General features: G+C 40.9%; 1 protein-coding gene across 1 annotated transcript in view; it reads left to right on the forward strand.

Moving 5' to 3' along the window:
- Window positions 1-17,426, forward strand: part of DPP6 (dipeptidyl peptidase like 6) — a 381,910-nt gene that overhangs the window by 237,481 nt on the left and 127,003 nt on the right. The window contains exons 4-5 of the mRNA XM_065744804.1: window positions 6,864-6,958; window positions 10,063-10,137. Coding sequence (XP_065600876.1) covers window positions 6,864-6,958; window positions 10,063-10,137 — 170 coding nt within the window. The remainder of the gene's footprint in view (window positions 1-6,863; window positions 6,959-10,062; window positions 10,138-17,426) is intronic.

The following is a 17,426-nucleotide window of genomic DNA, read 5'->3' on the forward strand; positions in this document are numbered from 1 at the left end:
AGCTCCCAGAATGGGGACCTTTGAAGTGAAGTTCAGTCTCACAAATGAGAGGAGCTGCAGAATTGTAGCTGGTTTAGCATTTAGGACTGGAATTTCAAAGATGTGCACAGACTAGGTCTATGATTTGGTTTCCAGGCCTTCTCTCAATGAGAATGAATAAGCTTTTTTGAGTTGATATTGTGAAATATTTGGGATTAGATGAGGGAAAAATAAGGAGAGTGAAACAGATTGCTGTTACGGATTTTTATAGTTTTAAGCTTTCCCAAGGCTCAGCATTCTTTGTGCTTTTGACAAGTGATTTACAAGCCTGCTAGAGATGCACCTTGATTTGGGAATTTATTTGAGCTATAATTATGTTTTATTTTACTGGCAGTACTTGCCAGAACACTGTGCTGGTGCACCAACTACAAATGTATTGAAGTGATAAGCAATTAAAACTGTTTCTTGCATAATAAAGCACATTCTTTCATGTTGTACTTACTTAATGTACCAGTGCAGTGTGTTACACAGTGTTTAGCTTAATTATGGTAAATCACCTATTTCAGATGTCTATTTCTACTTCTCACATTAAAAAAAAATGCTGGAAACAGTAAAAGAATAATGATCCATAATGCCAGGAAGATAAAAATGGGATTTCAGTTGTCTCCTGGAATTACAGGCTGTAGTGATGTTGTTAAAGGCAAGCTGTTCTCCATCCCATGTTGCTCCCTTGCATCAGCATCACAATATACAACAGATGTAACTAATTTCTGCACTGAGGTGTAGCAAGGCTGAACAAAAAGGAGCTACTGGTGGAGGGCAGGTGGATGGAAGACATAAGCAGCCTGGTGGAAGAGGGTTGTGGAGTGTTGCAAGTGCCAAGGTGTATATAGGGCCATTCTCATCACCAGGGTATGGAGATGGGGTTTCATTGCCATTTGTAGTACCACTGAATCATAGAATCATTACATTTGAAAAAGGCCACTAAGATCCAGCTAAGTCCAACCATCACTTCAACCCCACCATACTGCTAACCATGTCCCTCAGTGCCACATTTCCACAATTACTGAACGTTTCCATGGACAGTGACTCTACCACCTCCCTGGGCAGCCTATGCCAGTGCATTATCACTCTTTCTGAAAAGAAGTTTTTCCTAATATTCCTGATAATCATCACATATGCTGCTCTCTCTCTCTCTGTGTTCTCCTTAAGTCAGTTTGTTGCAATGTCAAGGGATGGGAAGTCCTGCATTTTCTCCTTGGGAAGCAGCTCAGTACAGAAATGGGCTTGCATTGTACTTTGCAGAAGGGATTTCAGTCCAGTTATGAGTACATGTGATAAACGCCACTACAGTGTATCTTGAAAGAGCAATAGGTATTAAATAGGTATTAAATGAGTCATCATAATGTTCTTCTACATGAATTTGGGTCTGTGTTTTTCTAGACACCTGAATAGGTTTCTGCTGTGGGGCTGACTGTGCTTTCACTTTGCATTATAGTACCTCTAGTTCAGTTTTACAGCAGTTAAGAAACATGCATGGCACTAACATTTGCTGCCTGTTTATTTGCATGCTTTGCCAAGGAACATATACCACACAGGCACTCTGAACATCAGTCTTTGAACATAGTGGGCTACATCTGCAGGATTAAAGGTTTTTAGGGCCTTGGTGCAATGCTCAGCAACATCTTCACCTCCACTTGCCCTTTTTCCTCTCTCTTGTCACAGGAAATCCAAAGCCTCCCACAGTTTACCTTCCATACCAGATACTGACACGGAGTGTTTGGATGTCTCTGCTCCACATATAAACTCATTGCTTTACCGGGCACTTAAGGGCTGCTTCATCCCCTCGTGGGTGGGCTTGTGGGTGAGAATGTGGCAGTCCCATCACCAAACACCCACTACTGCCCTGCCTGCTTCTGGGTGCCTGCTTCTGTTGTGATGCTGTTCCCATGGTGACCTTCTGAATTTCAACATAAACTAGCAGCCACCCTCAATCCTGCAAATGTCAGGTATTGCTACAAGCTGGTATTTTCTCCTGCATGCTACAGGCCTGCTGAGATCAGTCTGAATTTGCTTTCTCCAGTCAGAACCTTCTCTTTGGTCCCAGTGTGTGTGTGCTGAGGAAAGGGTTGTGGGATTTTCTCTTCATTTTTCCTTCTTCCTTTTTTTCCTTTTTCCTTTTACCTTTTTCTTTCCTCTTCCATTTTCTTCTTCCTTTTTCCTCTCCCTTCCCTTCCCTCTTTTCTATTATTTTAATTAACTTATTTTAATAAATTAAATTCTACTTCCTCACCCTCACACATTTTTGTGAATGAATATGATTACAGTACACACTTTACCCATTCTGAAAACACCCGCTCAGTCTGTAAAACTACCCATCCCTACCGTGTGCTTCCTTCCTGTTACTTCATGCTATCTGCTCAGTGCTGGGCAGTTGTGCCCCATCAATCCCTGCCTGGGAGCAAACAGCCACTGCAACAGCCACATAGCAATGTCCCTGCATGGGAAAGCCCTATCTGCTCTGGACCATTAATAACCCCACAGCAACCTTTTTGGGGAAAGAGACAGGGTAAAAACAATGGACTCATTTCCAACTGGAGCAACTGGCCTCATCAGGTGGAATAGGATGAGGTGTTTCCACTTACAACACTCAGAGGATTCTTTCAGGTTTTTCAGGCCCACTAGAAAGGATTGCAGAGTCTCTCACTACAGCAGCAGGGGTAAGAAATGACTGAAATGACTCTGGGCAGTCCCATGACAGTGGCAGCCATGTGGATGGTGCACTGCTATGCCACCTCAACCCTGCCCTCTGCCCTCTGGACACGGTGTAATTTGTTTGCCAGCCTTACTGGTCACACTGCTATCCAGAGGCTAATCTATTTCAAATGGCTCAGAATAACTGCAAGATTCAGGATTCCCTTATTCGCCAGTCCCCTGATGCTGACTTTCATCAGACTGAGATACTCAATTATCTTTCATGTCCAAAGCTACAATACTTGAGAACAATTGAGAAGTTGGTTTTTCCTCTAAATCTGTGGTTCTGAATGAGTAGAGCTCTCCTAACAATCCTCATATTACCTTTTGCCTTTCATTAATTGTTCCTTCTAACTTACTGCATGTGATTTTCATTTTTTGTTTTTTGTTTTTGTTCTGCTATCAGTAAACCAATAATTTTACAGGCTGAGCTGGTGTTTTCAAACTGGAAAAAGTGTGTACTATAATCATATTCATTCACAAAAACATGTGAGTGTTTAGTTGGCTGTTTGAACTGCCTTGGCTTGCTTAGCTGACAACTTGAGGGCCATCCCTGATGGCCTCATGATCTTTCTTCTGTGTTGCAGCTGGCACTTCAGGTCCAGCAATGTAGCAACACCAATGGGCAGGCTTCTGGAGTCTCTCTGCTTTTCTTGACAGTAAAACCCTGGGGTTGTTTTTTTTCCTACCTAGGTTGGAAAAGACCTTCGAGATCAAGTCCAACTATCAACCAGACTTACCAAGTCCAGTCTCTAAACATTACTTAATGTCACATCCACACATCTCACGCATCATTTACACTGAACATCAGCCCCAAAGAAAGGCAGGTATAAAAAAAGAGATGCAGTGATGACCTTTATCAGCTGTGGTGACAGCTATAAATCAGGCTGCAAATACTCATCAGCTTGCTGGACAGAATTCATTACTTACAGAGATTACTGCATTGCTTTTTGTCTTTGATTGAGATATGTCCCATCTAAATAAATGCTCCTTCAGTGGAACAAATGACACATTTCAAAACAGAAGTCCAAGAATACCATGCTTTGATTCTTTGAGGACTAAGATAGTGTGACTTACAGGCCAGCAAAAGCTCACAGTGTTTTGCTTGGAGTGTAACGCAGAGCAATTTGTTCCTCTTTTAAGCAGAGTAATTTTTCTGTTCATTAATTCAGATACTGCATTGATGGCTTATGTTAAATGTAATAGCAGAATTTACTACCCTAACAAATCAACACAGCTTTGTTTGTTCTTCCATATTTGTATCAGAAGTATGTGAAGCAGATTAGTACCAGATTTTAAGCTCATTACACTTTAACAAATAATGAAAAAGCCTTTCACTGCCTGATTCCATCTATAGAGTAACTCCTGTGTGATGAACTTGAAGTTTCATACTTTATGGAAGTATTACTTTTTGCAGTATCTCCATGCAGGAGCTTAGGGAGGAATAGAAGTGTAGTAGCAACGTCACTGGGAGCAGTAATGTAATTTCCATCAGATCAAGTGATGCTCAAGAAAGAATTACTGAGTATTAACAGGCCACTGACTCATTGGCTTAATAAGATGTTTCTCCTGTGTCTTGAACTTCGAGCTGAGGCTGAACATTGACAGCCAGGTTTTCCTATAATTAAGAAATGTTCTGATGGTGCTACAATTATCCAGATGCTTTACCAGCTGTATTTAAAATGAGCTTCTTTTCTACGTAGAATTTAGAATGTAATTGGAAAACAACCACTGTTGCCTGACATGGGATGATTATTAAAGCAGTAATCACCCTCAGAATGCTTGAAAATGAGCTTAGTTGTTCCTTTTTTCAAGGATACTTTAGAATACAAATTTGGACTACATGTTTTCCTTGTTAACAAATGATGCTTCAGCCATAATGGCCTAAGAACATATATAAATGGGAAATGTGTGTAGAGTGCATTATATTCTTTATTGTAATACTGCAAAAACCATTGGCATGAAAGTTTTTCTTCAGGACCTGGCACAGAAGCTGCAAGTTGAAGTTGTAAATAAGTAGTGTTGGATCAGACCCCAGACATCATCTGTGCCAGTGTCTGGCTGGGGACACAAGCAGATGCTTAGCAAAGATTTTTAAGAGTACTTTTCTCATGGCAGTAATTTGGAATATGCTTCTGGTCGCCAGAAATCTCTCATTCAAGGACTTGAATGAGAGATTGGATTTAGTGGAGGGTTGTTAGAGTTAGGGTAGTATGGTTAGGTCGTGGTTGGACGATCTTTAAGATCTTTTCCAACCTGAGTGATTCTGTGATTCTGTGACATTCCAAAAAGTATCTTCCCCCAAGATATATGATCTTTTCATCCATTTTTCTAATTCCTGTCAATTGTTTTACTCCAAGACCATGATGTCCACTGCTTTCTTACCTCCTGTGTGAAGAAGTAATCCCTTTTATTTGTGCTGAACCTGTCACTGGCTGACATCATTTAGTGCCTCCTAATACTTAGTTTGGAGGAGGCAGGGAATTAGCATTCTCTGCTTATGTTCTCTATGCTTATGACTTCTTCCACGTGTGTCCTAGTTCTTCAGTCAGTTCATTTACAGGTTGAAAAATCTCACTTAGTTTAGATGTAAATCAATATTTCAACATCCTGAATATGGTTGGGAAAGGTAATGAAAATGCCATATCCTTGGACAACACCATGACAACATTTTAATGCCATCATATCCAAGCAGGAACTCTTCATTACTCTAGTTCTCAAATACAAGTCTTAATCTAACTCTACCACTTTTATTCAGGTGCCGATAAAACTTATTCTGTAGTTAAAAGAAATACTTTGAGAACTTTGCTTATGTCTCTGAAGTTCTATTGCAGTGTTTCAAAGTCTCTTAACAGCTTGTTGTCTGTATTGCAGCAACAGTTTGGCCCCAAAGAATGAGCTTAACCTTATTTTCAAAATAGATTTATTCTTCCTGGTTTTTTATTGTAAACTAGTGATATGTAGGAGGTGACTGTTCTGTTATTAGTAAGTACAGTACAGAAACTTCACATCTGCACCTTCAAAGTAATTTACAGAGATGGGTAATGACTGTGGTCATTACAAGTTTGAAAATAAAAAAAAAGTCTGATGTATGGATAAGGAAGAAGCATGCTACCTTCATATCATCCCAGGACAACCCAGGACATGGGTTGTGTTTAATCATCCATCTGTCCCTAACACCTGTGGGATGCACCATGACATCATCTCAAGACAGTAACAGTGGAAGAAGGCAGTGAGGAGTGGTTTCCCTTACTGAAGCCGAAGGTGGAAGTTGGGTAGGACTCGTCAATTCTCAATGTTAGTTTAGCTAGGTTGCTAAAAAAAGCAGTAACCCTACTCCTGTGTCAAGAAGAACTGCTGAATCCTTTCATGGCAACATGCTTGCAACTTGCGTTTTATCTTTTATCTGTGGGGCAGTGCATATAAGCACTTACCAGACCTGAACTTCAGTTTGTGACATCTGACAAGATCACAGCCTCCTATTATTGTCATGTTTTTTCATCCTGAACCTTTGACCTGCCACCCAACCCTCATTTGGAGTCTCTTTCATATGCCTATCCCAGCAGTTCTGTAGTAGGTTTTGAGCTCTGAGAGCTGGAGGCTGCCTGAGCTGCTCCTGCTGCAGGGCTCTTGTTCTTGTGTAGACATCCCGAGTGCTGGGGTAGTCCCAGAGTGCAATGAGAGCAAGGTGAAATATCATGCTGCATGTAAAAACAGCTGTTTCTTCCCATGCATCTCCTTCTGGTATTAGGACAAGTGTCCTAATACAAGAGTCAGAAGGTCCACAGAAAATATGCTGTGTCAAAAAGTGAGTTGCCTTTAGCTTTCAGGGACGTTCTAGGTGTCTGGCCTAATGAACTCCCAGGGAGTTTAAGGATCTTGGAAAACTTTTAGTGTAAGGAATATTTTCTCACCTTGTTTTTCTACACTAACAATATGACAGTATGACAAACAGTTTGAGGCTATCCTGGAAGAAGCCACTTAATGTTACAGCAATGACCGAATTAAAAAATCTGTGCTCTTTACAGGAAAGCTCCCAGCAATCCTTTTGGATAAAGTGCATTGTCGGGTTATACACAAACAATGAAATTGCAGACATCCTTAATGATAACTTCTTTTTCTTCTTTCAGATAATGAATTCATTTATAGAGACCAGAATGGCTCAGTGATTCTGAGGAATGTTGAAACTAACAATTCAACAGTTTTAATAGAAAACAAAAAAATTGTAAGTATTTTCTGCAATGAGCATAATTTCCGTTTTCTTGCAGATGTATTGGAAGAATAGAGACTTGGGTTTCAACCCTATTTTGTCAAAGAGAAACAATATGCTGGTAATGCTATGAGCTAAGCAACAACTGATAATTTGAAATTCAGCTCCTTCTTCATTATTATACTGCAAGCTCAGTTTCTTTTATACTACAGGAAAGTATCATATATAGATATTTGAAGTCCTGCATATCACATATAACTGAAAGGTACATAATTCTGTACTTTGCATGCTTAATAGAAAAAATAATTGATACTATTTCCTGTCTGTTGGTAGCATTCTCTACATTACTCCATATAAATGCTTATGTTTTAACTTGTGGATTTACTGATTTCTCTTGTCTAATGTTTGTAATGTGATTTCAGTGTTGTTAATGAATAACAATGACGAGTAGAAGTGGGTTGAGTATGGGAGAGTCCCCAGGAAATTACTGGGGAAAGAATTTAGTAAACTGTTATGAAAATGAATGGAAATAAAATAAGTTCACAGCTGAAATAGTGTTATTTCTCATAATGAAGCATCATTTTTTGTAGCAGATGAAGTCAGTTTTGTCTTACAAGATTAAATGTTAGAGTGTTTTCAGAATTTCCTTAAAAATAATTTGAGAGTAAATATTCTTATGTTTGTCCTAGAAAAATTGTATTACTTTTCTCAGATTTTAGTGAGCATGAGGGTTTCCTCATTGTTTGGTTTGATTTATTTTTGATGTAGTATCATTACAAAAGTCCAGAATTAGAGAATAGCTAACAGACTATCAATGACCCAAGGTCTCCAGAAAGCAGTCTTGAAAACTGTAGACTTGACTTGGTCTCAAAAAATAGAAGTAAATCAACAAGAAAATTTTAAAACTGGATTCCAGGTTGACTTTATTTTGCAGTAAAACTGAGTATATGACTCATAAAAAGCTAGAGTACAGTATATTTTTTTTTAATGAGACAAGGAATTCATCACTGAATTATTACTGCAGGATTCAACCTTAAACTTCACATGCTGCCATTTAACTTTCATCCTTTGCTACACCACACAAGCAATCTTTTTTTTTTTTAATCAGAGTATAGCCCCTTTCTTCTGCTGTTCTGTACTTTTTTTTTCTTTCATTCTTTTGTCAGCCTAAAGGGCCATTACTTGAAGTGTCAATAACGTAGGGCCAGTAGGACCAGTGCAGATGAATGTTGTAGAAATAATGAATCAGTGCAATATGCTGGCTAGAACCAGGATCTGCTGATCTCTCACTTTGTCCTGTTTGATGTAACGGTGATTCTTATATCTGTTACATATTGCGTTTTCTCCGTGAAGAGTGTTTTCACCCTGCTGTGTGTAAAGGAGTGGGCTGTCTTCCATTAATATGAAGGTCTGCTGAAGTCACGCTAATTCCATTTGTCCTCTTTTATTCCTCTCATTTTTAATTTCTACCTTTCACAAGAAAAGTGCAGTGTTACAAGATTACCCTACGTTTTAGAGCCATAGCTTCCCCACTTCCTGCTCTACCCTTGCTTCTCTGTCCTCTAGGTAAACAAAACTGGAGAAAATCACCTCCATATTCATCCCGTAAGTTCTAGTATAAGAGCTGTTGTAATGCCTCTTTCTGTCACATTGTATTTGTCCTCTTCCTTGCCAGCCTTGAGTCAGAATAACTTCTGCATTGGAAAGTTTTCCTTTCTCTATGTCAGTAATATATCAGCAAACAAAATGTGCCTTCACCACAGTGGCCTGTTGGTCCCTTCTGCCTTTGGTATTGTCACACTTGATGTCTCCACTCTGCTGACCCTGGGAAGGTCTCTTTTCATGGGATGCTGTACATTTCCCTAAAGTCCAAACTCCCCCTTCCTTTCTGCTACTAGAGAATATCTCAGTGGCTTGAAACCAATTTATTAGGCGAGGGGACAGGATTTAAGAGCTTTAAAAGGCAATGGATGAGTGGTGTATTGACAGCACCTGTCTTTGGTGCAATTTGTATTGGCACTGTATGTTGTGAATCACACTGGAAAGGAAAAGGGATGTCTGTACTACACAAATGATAAGTGCATCAGGGAGAATTCCTGACGAGTCTGAGATTTCTGGCATCTCATTAACAAAACTCACAGTGCAGCGTTTTTACAGAGCTCAGATCAGGGTGCACAAGGAAAGCTGGATCACCACATCATACCAAAACTTTCTTGACTGGGGAAAATGGCATTAGGATTCCTCAGTGTTGTCTTAACTGGAACAGGCAGTGGTGTCTCCTTACTATTAGTTTGTTCTGGCAAGTATTTATTGCTTGCTACCTCCAGCACCTTGGCCAATGACTACAAGGGAATGAGAGGGAATTAAGATGGTTTTCCACTGCCTGCTGTCCACCAGCCTCTGTGCAATAGGTTCATGGGTTCATAGGTTGGAAAGGACCTACAAGATCACCTAGTCCAACCATCCTCCTATCACCATCCCTACCCACTGAACTACTAAATCAAATCCCTTAGCACCTCATCTAAACGCTTCTTGAACAGCACTAGGGGTGGTGCCTCAACCACCTCCCTAGGCAGGCCATTCCAGTGCCTGACCACTCTTTCAGAAAAGAAATGCTTCCTCAGGTCTAATCTAAATCTTCCCCGGTGCAACTTGTGGCCATTCCCTCTCGTCCTGTCATTATTTATCAGGGAGAAGAGGCCCACCCCCTTCTCACCACAACCCCCCTTCAGGAAGTGGCAGAGTGCAATAAGGTCTCCTCTGAGCCTCCTCTTCTCCAGACTAAACAATCCCAGCTCCCTCAGCCGCTCCTCATAAGACTTGTGCTCCAGACCCCTCACCAGTTTTGTTGCCCTTCTCTGGACACGCTCCAGGGCCTCAATGTCCTTCTTGTAGTGAGGGACCCAAAGGAAAATTATTTCCTGGGGTGGCAGGCTGATCTGCATCGTGGTGTGGTTATCTTTTCTCTTACGGAAACATACATTTGCCTGCATAAATTTCCTGAGTTTTGTTGTTGGTGTTGTTGTTTGTTGCTGTTGTTGTTTTTTATCTGGCAGTCTTCTTCATCAGCTTGAAAATTGAAAAAATAAAATCATTTCAATGTCTGGTTTATTTTCTAGGTCTCCTTAAAGGCCGTTCGATATGAAGTGTCACCTGACCGGGAATACGCACTCTTTGCATTTAATGTTGAACCAGTAAGTAAATAGATATGATTTCAGAATACAAAGCTAGTGGTAGCCTCTTTTTTTTATTTCCTATTTAATTTTTTTCCAGTTCTGTGCCAGTAAGATGGTATTTTAAATTAGTTGCTTCCAATGGAACAAAGAAAGAAAACCTCTCACTTGGATATTCTGAAAGCATGTCACACTGCCATCTAGTAGAGAAGAAAGGTATAAATTACTGCACAGGTGAAACACTGTCATTGCCAGGATTTTATAGGCTTTGGGAGGAGAGTTGTAAGGACATGTCTTTGCTACAAGGATTTCTATTCTTCTGTGTATTTTTTTTCAGTCATGCTATAAATTTCTTCTCAAGAACAATAAGCAGCTGTCAGTGTCTCCCACAACTGAAATAATACATTAATTATGGTGTCACCATTCCCAGTGCTGCAGTTAGGGCTGAGCTATCACACTTCCATTATAAATCCTTTTCTTCAGAGGCATTGGTATAAATCATTTGTAAGAAATCACCATTGGGTTACCTCTGAGTTTTAGATTAGGGTAATTCTTTTCTACCAAACTTCAAAAGAGAAAAGTATAATGAGTCATTTTTAAATGACTAAAGCACCAGGCACAAGGGAAGCAGCACTTAGGCATGAATAATATTTATTTTCTTTTAAAATTCTGCTGGTGTAAGATTTGAAAAAATTTGAATGATGGCTATGCTGTATTACTTGGATAAACTGTAAGCCCCATATATTCTGTTTCCATAATTTAGAATTGCACCAATTCCTCAAAATGAAAATAATTCATTCACTAGCAACTGCTAGTCCTTTTCCACACAGTAAATCAAGTTTGAGCTGCTAACCAAGGGAAATTTATGGGTCCTTGGGGTAGTAGAGTTTGTCACCCTGTTGCTCATCTGATTTCTTTGCTGTCATCATTGGTGTTATTCCTGAATCACAGTAGTGTAAAAGTTGGAAGAACCATGCCTGATGCTAGGAAAAGGTCAAATAAAACTGTATTGTAAACTTCAGGATTAACTCATAAACCCTTACATGGGGGAAAGGAAAACCCAAAATCAAAAGGGGACCTTTGGGAAGAAGATTTCAGGATGTGAATAGATGTGTATTACATGTAAGAACACAGAAAATTGCTCAAGGTTTCATATGTGAGTTTATAGTAGCAAGAATTCCTGAAACAGCTTTCTGAAACAAACCTATATTAAATCATCTCTTTTTCCTTTTCCCCTTCAAGATCCATTATTATGAAGAAGTGTACTAATAGAGGGTTAGTAAGCCATGTTGGGTGTCTCTTTGTATTTAATAGAATTGCAATAACTGTTAGATTATTTACTCACCTTTCTTCCATCTTGATGTGCAGACCGTGGCTATATATTGACAGAGCTTTTCATGTTTTCTATATTTCAGAATGTGTTATTGGCCCAAACTCAAATTACAATGTTTTCAGCAACACAAGAAATTGATTAACAAACCCTTGGGCAATTGTCCTTGTTGTAAAGTCTAAAGGAAATTTTAGGAAATGTGTTGTCCAAGGACATTTGTTTGAAGTTTAATTCTACAAATACTTTCAAAAAGAAACTTCTTGAACCTATTGTGTATGTTTTTTAATAGATGTCTGAAAATACTGCTTTATATTTTTCATTTACAAGTGTGATGTGCAATATCCGCTTCTGACATCATGGGCCAGCATCATAAAATACTTTCAGGCATTACTTTCAGAACAACCCTCATACAAGGAGGATGCTTGGCAGATAGCTATGGGGCAGCTGTGGGTGCAATGTGGCCAGCCAGACTGCTCTGCTCATCTTTCCAGTGCTTCTATTTCTGGAACTTCAGTCTTTTAGGTAGCACTATTCTATGAAAGCCTTGTGCTAATAGGGAGCTTTTCTCACCTTGACCACAGATTTGTTTTGAAACATCATAGGGAAGATGCCACGCTTCTTTTTATTTAAAACAAGACAAGTGTTTGTCTTGTTTTTGTTTCCTTACACTAAAACAAGCTGCAGCCTGCAAATGATAACCACAAGGTGAAGTTTTGGGAAAGAACTGGGGAATAAATGCACCCATAGGGAAACTTTGATTTCAAGTTGTCATTCATCAAAATGCATAGGGGGCATTTATTCACAATGCCCAGTAATTCCACATAAGTAAATTGGGGCTGAGCTACAACATCCCAGTACAGTGAGCCACGGCTGTCCCATCTGGGACCTGATGTCAGGACAAAGCTACCAGCCATGGGCTTGAGTAGATTTCTGTGACAGCATAATTTGCATGTTTGTAATGGTGATAAAAGTAGCAGAGAAAAGTAAATGAGAAGAAAAGTGATTTTCTGGAGTGACATGGTGAGACTTTAAATAGAGAATATTTAATTGACTTCATTATGAATAGCTGTCGTCATAATCCAGGAGAGGAAATAAAGTGGCCCACATTCTTCTTAAAGCTGTTCATTCTTCTTCTCCAATTTACCAGACCATTACTGTGTGCGAGCTAGTTAAGAGCAATTATGTACAAGAAATCCTGGCTGATTAATACGCACCAAACTGCTAACTCTTCTGAACAAGAACAATTAGGGCTTCGAGACTTTCATAGCTGATACAACAGACACTATTACCATTTTCAGGTTAAAGGAATGCATTTTTATAATGCTGAAAGCTGCAAAGAATTAATCATCATTATAATTAAAGGAGGTCCAACTACTTTTTTTTTTTGCAATTGTTTCTATGATGAGCTTCGTATTTCCTTCCATCCCTCCTGTTGCCTTGGGTGTCATAGTGACTTACAAGTGATTGATGATGTTTCTTTCTGGTTGGTGCTTTAGGCAGAGATTCATTGTGGTTCCTGAGCCAGAGGCAGGTATCCTGCTGGGAATCCAAGCAACAACTGAATTTTGCTTCATTAAGTGGGCCCCGCTTGGATGGAGAATTTGGATGGGTTTTGAAAGAACAAATGAAGTATGGGAAAGGGGCAGAGGAGCTGGGAGAGGTGGCACCAAGGAGACTTCAGAAGACCTTTCTCAACCACTAAACTTTGAACTGAGTGAATGAAGGAAATAAAAAACAGTTGTTTTTGCAATGCAGCATATTATTATAGTCGTTATGCTTTCTAATATTTGTCAAAATGTGGTTGTTATGTAGAATGAGTAGGCTTTGTGGTTGTCACTCCGATTACAACCTCATCATTTCTGTAATTAAGCATGTAAAAATTTAAATAATATAATACTTGTTATCTCCAAAACACTAATAGGTATGAATATTAATGACTTCTCCAAAACATCTTTTTGAGCTAGGTGAGCACTATTGTTACGATAAATATGCCTCCAAAAATTAGGTACTGTCATCAGTAATACTAATATTTTAGCTCTGAAAATTTATTACTTAATTGAAACATTTACCAGTGCTAGTTTACTCCTGTTTTCCTTTTGTGGAAATAACTATAATTCAGATTCAAATTCCATTCCAATCCAACTTTGTTTTCAGAAATAGTGATAGTGTACGTGTACAGCGTTTGCACTTGTATGGGAACTGCTGAATCACGGCCTGAACCACTGATTGGTCACCTGAGGTGAGCACCAAGTCAGCCATGGGGGCACAGGTGAAGGTGATATACCTGTGTGGGTGGAAGGGGTGGAGCCTAGTTCCTCCTCTCTCAAACCCCATTTAAGGGCTGACCACCACCAGGGAAGGATCTCTTCTTGGAGATCCCTCCCATGTGGAGTCCTCTGCGAGCCTTGTCATCTTAAAGGTGAGCCATCTTCTCTTTTGTATTACCTGTATAACTGTTTATATAGAACTACTCAAAATATACCATCTTCTATACTATTCCCTGGTGGAGTATCGTCATTAGGAGTTATTTACTCTACATTTGGCGAGCCAGGCAGCTCTAACTAAATCCATAATGTCGTTTATTTGGAGTATGTTTAAATGGGCCAAGGGGGAGAACGTTACCCCCCTAGAACAGACAATCCCTGGTCTAATTCCAGGATTCATGGGGTCACCCTACTATGGATTGGCATCTGTTATTGAGAAATGGGGACCCATGCGGGTTCCAGGGACTGCCGCTCCTTCTCCATCTTATTTGACTGACTACTTCGTAGGATTAGATAAAGACATACTTGTTACCAAGGAGCGGCGGTTAGCTGCCTCTGCAGTAGCCTGGCCATTAGTAATGGCCATACTCAAGTTAGATGTTGCAAATGTTAATATGGAAACTGAAAATCAGTTATTACGAGACCGTATTGAGAAACTGGAACAACAGCTGGGTACGTTAACAACCAAAAAGCCTGGCCTAAATGTCCCCACAAGACAAATAAGGAATATATTGGTAGAAGACACCCCAAAATCAGAGGAAGAAGACTCTGATATGACAGGGGAAAAGATCTCTAAGGCAGATCTCGAAACTCCATCTATGATGGACCCATTCGAGATTCGGCCTATTATAACTCAAAAAACAAAGAAGGTACAGGATAGACCAGCAGGGGTGCCTCCTGACCAATGGCCCCCTGCAGAAACCTGCCTCCATGTGACCGCTCGTCCATATACAGCTAATGAGTTGATGGACCTAGTACAACGGTTCCATCAGAAACCAAGAGAAAGCATACCATCATGGCTCCTAAGGTTATGGGATGCAGGAGCTGAAAGTGTTTTAGTAAATGGAACAGAAATGTCAAAATTAGCATCTATAACGATAAACCCGGCATTAAGACAAAGATTATATGCAGCTGTCCATTATAATGAGGAAAACCATTCTATTATAGATTGGTTGATGGCTGCATGCCGCTTAACATGGCCAAACAAAACCGATATCCCTCTTAATACTGGTTTGTGGTCCTCTATGGAGGACCTCCAGACCTATATCAGAGAACTGGGTATGAGGGAGGCTCTGTATGCGGACACTTTTGAAAGCCCCGATACGGAAAAATTTACAGCGGGCATGAGAGATCTAATACTACAGCAGGCCCCCTCCCACCTATATGGGATGTTGGTTTCCATATTAAATCCATTGGTGGCATCAGAAGCCATCGTACAGCAGGCAGCCCAGTTAGTAGCAGACTTAGGGGAGACGGAGCGCGTAAGAACCAGGCGTAATGTTCGTGTAGTGGAAGATGCTGAGGCCTTCCCTATTAGAACTAAAAAGCCTGCTCCACGGATGCCCCGATCAGGCCCCGTACGGGTATCCCGGAGGACTATGTTTAATGATCTCATACGGGCTGGGGTTGCATTTACCAAAATTGATGGGCAACCCAACCATGTTTTGTTACAGCTGTGGAAACAGCTTAGAAATGATCAGAAATTTCAGAGTGCTCCCAGAAAATCGGGAGTACGAATTATAGAAAAAACACCAACAACAACCTGGAATTTGGCTGACTTTATAATACCGAACAGAAGGAAAAAATATCCGCAGGTGTCACAGGCTACAGTGCCTGAGCCACCTGTGGCAAAAGATTTAGATCTGGCAAAATTCATGGATTAACGGAAAATTCTGGTCCCCATAGGGCCTCTAGCTGTGACCGGAGGCCCTATGTAGAACTAACAATATTCTGGTCCAGGACAAATGTGCAGAAGGTGATGGCTCTAGTGGATACTGGCGCAGAAACATCGATTATATATGGAGACCCAACGAAATTTAAGGGTAATAGAGTGATGATTGGTGGGTTTGGGGGACAGACTATTCCAGTCACCCAGACGTGGTTGAAATTGGGGGTTGGGCGTCTCCCGCCCCGGGAGTATAAGGTGTCGATTGCCCCAATTCCAGAATATATCTTGGGCATAGACATTCTATGGGGTCTGGCTCTCCAGACAACTGTGGGAGAGTTCAGACTACGGCAGAGGTACATTAGTATCCGGGCAATACGGACAATATTGAGGGGCCATGCGAAACATGAGCCCATTTGTTTGCCAAAACCACGCCGGATTACTAATGTAAGACAGTACAGACTCCCGGGTGGACAAGAAGAAATATCAAAAACAGTGCAGGAATTAGAGAAAGTAGGTATTATAAGGCCTGCACACAGCCCATATAATTCCCCCATATGGCCAGTACGGAAGTCGGATGGAACATGGAGAATGACGGTGGATTATAGGGAACTGAATAAGGTCACGCCGCCCATCCATGCGGCCGTACCCAATATTGCCTCCTTAATGGACACTCTTAGTAGGGAAATTAAAACCTACCATTGTGTCCTGGATTTAGCGAATGCGTTTTTTAGCATACCTATTGCTAAAGAATCACAAGATCAATTTGCATTTACGTGGGGAGGCAGGCAGTGGACCTTTCAGGTCTTGCCACAGGAGTACGTGCACTCACCAACATACTGTCATAATTTGGTGGCACGTGACCTGGCTGATTGGAGGAAACCAAACAGTGTGAACCTATACCACTATATTGATGACCTCCTGTTAACATCCGACTCACTGGAAGCAGTAGGGGAGGCAGCAGATTCATTAACTGCCTACCTAAGTGAAAGAGGATGGGCTATCAATCCTCAAAAAGTGCAAGGTCCAGGACTGTCCGTAAAATTTCTAGGGGTAGTCTGGTCAGGAAAGACCAAAGTATTACCTGATGCCGTCATAGATAAGGTTCAGGCATTTCCAGTCCCTACAACACCAAAGCAGCTGCAGGAATTCCTGGGTATATTGGGATATTGGCGTTCCTTTATACCTCATTTGGCGCAGCTGCTGAGACCTTTATATAGACTTACCAAAAAGGGCCAATTATGGGACTGGGGGAGAACAGAACAGGATGCTTTTCAACAGGCGAAACAGGCAGTTAAACAAGCCCAGGCACTGGGTATATTTGATCCTACCCTTCCAGCTGAGCTAGATGTTCATGTAACTCAAGATGGCTTTGGCTGGGGCCTGTGGCAACGTCAGAGTTCTGTTCGGACCCCCATTGGATTTTGGTCTCAGGTGTGGCATGGAGCAGAGGAAAGATATAGTATGATTGAAAAACAGTTATTGGCTGCCTATTCTGCATTACAAGCGGTAGAGCCAATAACCCAAACGGCCGAAGTTATAGTCAAGACTACATTGCCAATCCAGGGGTGGGTAAGAGATCTGACCCACCTTCCTAAGACGGGGGTGGCCCAGGCACAGACGGTGGCACGATGGGTTGCCTATCTCAGTCAGAGGAGTAGTCTATCTTCCTCACCGTTGAAAGAAGAGCTTCAGAAGATTCTTGGCCCAGTAACGTATCATAGTGATGCACCAAAACAAACTTCGGTTGCTCCACCACAGAAGAGTCCCGTCCAGGAAGGAAAATATCCTATTCCTGAAGATGCCTGGTACACGGATGGGTCCAGCAAGG

The sequence above is a fragment of the Cyrtonyx montezumae genome, unplaced genomic scaffold, assembly GCF_038088225.1.
Source record: "Cyrtonyx montezumae isolate F1298 unplaced genomic scaffold, pur_monq_1.0 scaffold_32, whole genome shotgun sequence".
NCBI classification, from domain to species: domain Eukaryota; kingdom Metazoa; phylum Chordata; class Aves; order Galliformes; family Odontophoridae; genus Cyrtonyx; species Cyrtonyx montezumae.